At 50.5% G+C, this 7,327-nt stretch overlaps 1 protein-coding gene across 1 annotated transcript; it reads right to left on the bottom strand.

Moving 5' to 3' along the window:
• Positions 1-4,512: 4,512 nt before the first annotated feature.
• LOC138510391 (nuclear apoptosis-inducing factor 1-like) lies at positions 4,513-6,546 on the bottom strand. The gene is made up of 2 exons (XM_069626006.1): positions 5,717-6,546; positions 4,513-5,402 (listed from the first exon to the last, which is right to left on the bottom strand). The coding sequence occupies exons 1-2, from the start codon at positions 6,135-6,137 to the stop codon at positions 4,561-4,563; spliced, it is 1,263 nt and encodes a 420-aa protein (XP_069482107.1). The 5' UTR covers positions 6,138-6,546; the 3' UTR covers positions 4,513-4,560.
• Between the last annotated feature and the right edge of the window lie 781 nt (positions 6,547-7,327).

Raw genomic sequence — 7,327 nt, 5'->3', positions numbered from 1 at the left:
CTGCGGCCGTTGTTTGGTTTCAGTGATCTCAGACGGTGCGGCTTGACGCTCAACATCCAGCATTCTATGCAGAGAGGTTCTTTCCTCTAATTAATTGCTACTGCCCACGGAAGCGGAGCGCTGTTCAAAAGAGATTGGAGAGATTGGAGACAGCAGACTGCAAGCAGAAATTGGAAAGTGGTGGTGTTAAGCGGTGGTTGCCGACAAGCAACCGATTCATAATTTTAAGCCACAGTAAACCTTAATTATTGAAAATGAAGACCAAGCAAGCCAAGAAACCGGGACTACGAATTAAAGTCATCAAAAAGGGCAAAAGAACATGCAGCCCACTTCACACCAATAAATCCCTATGCGAAGGACCCACAAAGAAAAAGGGCAAGCAAGAATGCTGGTGTGGTACCAAAAAGTGGAAACCACAACAAACAAAGATCCCTGGGTTTTTCACGGGGGCAAGCAGCATAAAAGCTATAATACCCATGATTCCAACCACTGATAATTTCATTATAGACATGAATCCAGCTGCACCTACAAAAAAACCTACTGATAAGATCACAGTGGATGAGAGACAAGAGCAAGCTTCCCCAATGATCTTTCCCTTGATAACAACGGGTCCCTTTTAAAACTATGTGAGTCCATGAGAAGGAACTCTCTGGACGTGCAGCACACGACAAAAGTCTGTGAGAGTCAGTTCAGCAACCTATCAGCCAGCCCAAATTTGGATATTTTAAATGGAACTGAATCCCAGAAAGATTGCACAAGAGATACTTTTATGAGCTTCGGAGATGGCAAAGATATTATTCCCACTCAAACAAACGCTGTAACAATGGACCTGTTGACCACTTTAGCAGCAAAAGTGGAAGCACTGTTTAGTCTGTGTTCAATAATCGCCTCAGACCAGAAAAGATTGTATTCCCTTACACCCAGACTGGTAATTAATGACAAGATAACATGGTGATTAAACCACAACAGACTAAAACTGCACCAAGCTTGAATTTGTCTTTCAATGAATCTATGGGATATGCAGGATTCAGTGAATATAGCTGCGGCATCAGAAGAAGATGCCATTGATGCTCTATGTGCTGAAATATCAATGATGGAGGCAATATCGACAACCACTGTCCATAACAAAGATAGACAAACAATAATACAACGTGAGGAAATAGCTGTAGAGGATGATGGAAAAGATTGTGTTTTAGAGGAAGTGAAAATCCAAAGACAAAAAGAGCCGAAGGTCATTACTAGGTTCCAACATGATGGGACAAAAAGAACATTCCTCCTGAATGGCCCAATCGATAAATGGGTGCACTCATATAGACCAGAATCTATGCAAGTTAATACCCAAGATCCACCAGCATATCCCACGAAAACTCAAAGTGTTGAACATGAACAAAATGCCTCAGACAGAAACGGAAATGAGAGCAGAGGTACTGATCAACAACTTGGCCAAATATCTGGCCAAAATAGAGCAACATTTCCAATTCAATTGCCAAGTCAGATAAGCCAGACAAGATGGATACCTAAGGTGCAACCTCCAATGAAAATCCTAACGTTTGGTCTAGTTGCGAGAAATACCATGAAAAGACCTCTCGAGGAAAAATTAGCCATATTGAGAAGATGGACAGTCAGAAACCTATCTTATAGAGTGAGAATGATGAAAATATCAAATTTGGGTTGTCAGTAGGGATAGATGAAATGTATCCTTCCAATGCAAGTCCTTTCATGAATCAAACTGCGCTATTGAGACTTTGGTCATCCATGCCCTGGCTGTCATCAATAAACAGCAAGGATATGGCCCAGATTCAGCTCCCTGAAGTGGGAAGTGCTACCAATTGGGCTGTGTCTCGATTCACATCCATACAGCTGTATCATTAATGTGGGCAAATGCTAAAGCCCTATACAACGTGGGCTTAAAATTATCTGTGTGTAAAGAACAACCAACATTTATTAAAAATGATAGATTATTGAATGATATAGGTGTAACCCCGACATATCAGACCATGGGCCTCATTACGACCCTGGCGCTAAGCGAAAAACGATGGCGGTAAATGCTTACCGCCATCGTTTTCCGCCAGGTCCGATCATGACCCGTGACCGTTAACTACGATGCCAATAGCGGCATCGTAGTTAACGCTGCCGCAAACTGCGCTAAGGGTGCGCGCACGCGACCGCCCACACCGTACTTAGCGCCATGGCGGAAAGGCACGCAAATGCCGACCCAAGCGGACATGCACCTAACGCCATCATTGAGGCCGCTAAGTACCTTACCGCCATGGTGCAAATAACGCCATCGCGAACCAACCGTAAAGGGCCAATTCAAGTGAATGCAGCTGCCACAGGTGCACAGAAACAGCACAGGTGAAGGCAATACAGACTCAGGGGAGTATAAAAAGAGCACACCCCACCCCTACCCACACCCAGTCACACTCCACAATGATGCCAATACGACTAGCAATGTTGGGGCTGGAGGACCTGATAGCAATGCATGTGCTACTACAACAGCAACAGCAACAACAACAACAACAGGCAGCACAGAGGAGACGCAGGAGGAGAAGGAGGGCAAGGCAGGCCCAGCAAGCCCCACCAGCACAGCCAGTGCCACCACGCAGGCAGCCCCCAATCCCACGCATCAGAGCCAATCCAAACAACCTCACTGCTGAGCAGATCCACACCCTGTACCGTTTGGACAGGGACACCATCACCGCCATCGTAGACATGACACACAACGACATCGTCAGCATGATAGAAAGTCCAACCGCCATCCCCCCCCTACTGAAGGTAGTGGCTGTACTCCACTTCCTGGCCACAGGCACCTACCAGCACACAGTGGGGCACCTGCATGGCATTTCACAACCATTATTCTCACGAACACTCATCCAAGTGCTTGATGCCCTCCTCAAGCACACAGACGACCACATCTCATTACCACGGACTGCCCAGGAGATTGCAAACACCAAAGTGGGTTTCCATGCACTAGCCAGCATACCCGGTTGCATTGGTGCCATCGACTGCACCCATGTGGAATTGGTGGTTCCACGTGCCATGGAGGTACCGTACCGCAACCGGAAACAGTTCCACTCTATCAACGTGCAAATGGTCTGTGACTCCAACAAGATCATCACACATTGTTGTGCCCGATTCCCCGGATCAACCCATGATTCCATGATCCTGAGGAACTCCACAATACCACGCTACATGGAGCGACATGCAGGCCCAAGATCCTGGCTACTCGGTGAGTGCTATGTCATGGAAGTGGGCATGGGAATGACGTACCAGTGCATACTCCACCTGGCAGAAAGGGGGGGGGGGATGATGCATACTCCACCTGGCTGAAAGGGGGGGGGGGATGATGCATACTCCACCTGGCTGAAAGGGGGGGGGGGATGATGCATACTCCACCTGGCTGAAAGGGGGGGGGGGGATGATGCATACTCCACCTGGCTGTGAGTAACACAGAGAACGGATACAGAGGAAGGCCACTCACAATGCACTAAACCCCTCTGCATACATAGGGTGATGGCATGCTAAACAGGCCATGGCAGCAATGGGCATATACTGGTTGCATAGTGTGAATCAATTAGTGCATGTAGAAGTGAGCCAAGGTAACAGTTCCATGCCAGCCATGGTGGGACATCATGTTCCTGGACAGACAACATGACTGACACATACATTCTCGCCTACATACAGGTGATGCAGCCTACCCCCTGAAGAGGTGGCTCCTCACGCCAGTCCGGAACCCGCAGAACCAGCACGAGGAGGACTACAACCGTGCACATACACGTACTCGTGTGGTCATAGAGCAGACATTCGGCCTCCTGAAGGCACGGTTCCGAAGCCTCAGCAGGTCTGGTGGGGCACTCCTGTATGGCCATGAGAAGGTGGCAAAGATCGTCATGGCATGTGTCATGCTGCACAATATGTGCGTCAGACGGAATGTGCCCCTGCCCCCTGACGCAGAACTGCAACCACCTGACGATGAGGATGAGGATGAGGAGGGTGCAGAAGGGGCGCCACCACATGGAGGAGGCGATGCACAGGAGGGGCGTGCCATGCGCCAAAGTATCATCAACCACTGCTTCTAGCACACACGGCTGGTGTACATCGCATGGAGACAGCACTTGGGGCACTGTGTGACTCTGGGGCATGCACACTGAGGACTGGACACCAATAAAGCACACATACGCAATGAAAATGTCCACACGTTTCCTTTTGTGAAACGAATAAACTGTATTTGAACTATGTACTGTCGTGTCACACCCCCTCCCACCTCCCACCTCCCCCCTGCACACACCCCCCCCCAAACTCCCCCCTTAACTCCCCAACACACCACCCCGCCACCCCCCTGCACACCCCAACACACCCCCTCCCACCTCCCACCTCCCCCCTGCACACACCCCCCCCAAACTCCCCCCTTAACTCCCCAACACACCACCCCGCCACCCCCCTGCACACCCCAACACACCCACTCCCCCCTCCACCCTCCCCCCCCCCTGGAATCCCAACAAAGGTGTGAGTTGGTCTGTGCAGCAGTGTCAGTAGTAGGATTCCTACACTGTCCGGCCACTATTGGCAGCCCCCTCCACTGGCCCCCGGGGCACCCCTGCCTGTGCTGCGGAGGTTCCTCCCCGATCGGCGGATGGGGCTGCTCGGTGTCGAGCTGGCAACCGAGGAGGATCCTGCCTGCTCATTTGGACGCATGGCCCGTATTGTCTGCACAAGGTCAGTGATGGCGTGCCGCACAGCAGCTAGTTCCGCGCAGATGTCCTTTGTGGACGACTCTATAGCTGCCTTCACAGTCTCAGCACATTTATCCATTGCTGCACTTGACCCCCCACATTCAGCAACATGTTCTTCGAGCAGCGAGGAAAGTTGCTGCTGCCGGGTGGCAATCGCCTCCAGAGAATGGTTGGGATTCTGGGCCATGGCTAATGGCAGTGGCATTCCCATTGGGCTGATCTGCCCCTGCAGCGGGGATGGAGTGGCTGGCCAATCGTCATCCTCTGGCTGACCCTGTGTGGCATCCACATGCGGGCTGCTTAGGGACAGGTAGGGGGAATGAGGGTGGCCTGTGGGGCTCCTGACATCACTCTCCTCAAAGGTCCCTGCTTCACTATCGGAGGAGGCAGCAATGGCAGCAGTCTCCCCAAGTGTGCTGCTTGCAGCAGAGGCTGTGGCTTCTGTGGGCATGATTGGTGTGATGTCTGCTGCTGCTGCTGCTGCTGCTGTACTGCCTGCTGGGGTGGCTGTCTGTGCCCTGTCCTGTTTCCCTTGCATGGATTTTGCCTGCTGTGGTGTTTTCCTCGGGACGACAGAGGTGGAGGGTTGTGGCGTTGGCACAGTTGGCCTGGCCCTCTTGGTGGGTGTGGAGGCTGTGGTGTCCTCTTCCTCAAGGTCGGAATTTGAGCCTGTGGTGGGACAGAGGAGGGAGAGTGTTATTGATGGGTCTGCGGACATTGGCCGGGCATTGTTGCGACTGGCATCTCATCAGTTAGTACATGTGGCACATTTCATGCAGGGGAAAAAAGTTGACTCCCTTTTGTGTGGAAGTAGCATGGAGGTATGTGGGTGCCTGCAGTTAGGGTGTGCATGCTGCATGTGTACAGGGTGCAGATCGGATGTATCTGTGGGCAGTCTCCTGCTGATGTGTTGCATTCACACTATGGGCCAACATTGTACTTCACATGAATGGACTTTGCATGCCTTGATTTGAGCCACCTACCTGCATCGCCCGATGTCGGGGCTCCTCTCTCCATTCCTCCTACTCCTTCAATGCTCTGCATTCCGATTGTGGAGGCACAGATTTCCTCCCATGGCTGCAATTTTATAGGGGACTCCGATCCTCCCCCAGTTGCCATTGCCAGGTTCATGTTGGCTGATAGTATGCTCCTGACTCTGAGCCGGAGATCGTCCCACCGCTTGCGGCACTGTTTGACATTGCGGGGTGTCGTTCCCACGGCACTGACCCGCTGAGCTACCAGTGCCCATATGGCCTTCTTCTTGGTTATGGCCGGTCTTGTCAGTTGGTTGGAGAATACCACTGCAGCGTTCTCCTGTAGGGTCTCCGCTAGAATGGTGAGCTCCTCTCTGGAGAAGCGGTCTTGCCGCTGGCGGTCACAGGCTTTTTTCAAAACTTTCGGCATCTTCCTGCAGGTAGAAGGTTGAAGCCGGTATTGGCGGGGTCTCAGGCTCGGATGTCCAGTGGTTTCGGAGGATGGCAATGGATTGTGTTTTTAAAGATGGCCGCCGTGCTCTTTCCCGTTCCGCCGCGGTGACGCTACTTCCGGTTCCGCTTATCTACGGTCAACGCTAATTGCGGTGACCGCTAACTACGGTCACCGCTATGTACGGCGGTGGCGGTGGTGCACCTTGCGCCGCATACGATGCCGGTAGGTGCCGTTTTGGGGGCATTACCGCCATGGCGCTGTTTACATTACCGCCATGGCGTAATGCTCGTGCGCGATGGGTCGTAATGTGGCGCACTTTACACCATCGTCCCACGGCGTTAACGTTCATTACGCCATGGCGGTAATGACGGCGGATTACCGCCAGGGTCGTAATGAGGCCCCATGACTTGGAATTCCACCAACAGAAAAGTCTCATTTTGTGAGAACCCACAACAAATAAATTGACCTCTGCGTATTGCAGGTTGGAATACGAGAGGTCATAGCCACATATTAAAAGAAGAAAGTTCACTTATACAATTACAATCCTATGACACTTTTATGTTACAGGAGTCTTTGTTAGATTTTCCTATAATCGTATATGGCTACCATATATACCAAGAATTTGCCACTAAAGGCAACAAAGGTAGACCATATGGTGGCCTTGTGATCGGAGTGAAACAACATTTTAACTCCAAAAGAGTACTACCATACTTCGAAAAGAATGGTGTGTTGGCAGTGGAGGTAGAACAAGATAATCGTAAACTAACCTGGAAGATGCTATTAGTAAATATCTATGCTCCCCCTAGTATGAAAAACCGAGATGAAATGCAAGACACTATAGGAGAGATATTGTTAACCTTAAAAGAAACCAAAAGCTCCCAAATGATAATAGTGGGGGGTGATTTCAATGCAAGATGCATTGGTAAAACTGAGTGTGCGGCTTATGACAAGGTTGCAAAAAGAAGTGTTACGCTACAAAGCAAAGGGAACCTAAAAGGCACTTCCTGTGTATCCTTATTAAAACAATGGGATTTGTGGATGCTAAATGGAAGGGCCTTAGGTGATGTGCCAGGTGTTCACACATGGAAAGGAAATAATTGTGTTGCTACCTTAGATTATCTATTTTGCAATAACGAGTGCTTAGAAAAGGTACAGAGTATGAGGGT

Source organism: Ambystoma mexicanum, chromosome 6p (genome assembly GCF_040938575.1).
Source record: "Ambystoma mexicanum isolate Mex_15411 chromosome 6p, UKY_AmexF1_1, whole genome shotgun sequence".
NCBI classification, from domain to species: Eukaryota; Metazoa; Chordata; class Amphibia; order Caudata; family Ambystomatidae; genus Ambystoma; species Ambystoma mexicanum.
The sequence above is the reverse complement of the archived record's forward strand: the minus strand, read 5'-3'. Positions and strand labels throughout refer to the sequence as shown.

Excerpts from the sequence above, each read along its gene's own strand:
- LOC138510391 (XM_069626006.1), bottom strand. The coding sequence starts at position 6,137 with ATGCCGAAAGTTTTGAAAAAAGCCTGTGACCGCCAGCGGCAAGACCGC. Across the intron at positions 5,403-5,716 it reads CCCGACATCGGGCGATGCAG|GCTCAAATTCCGACCTTGAG; the intron begins GTAGGTGGCTCA and ends GTCCCACCACAG.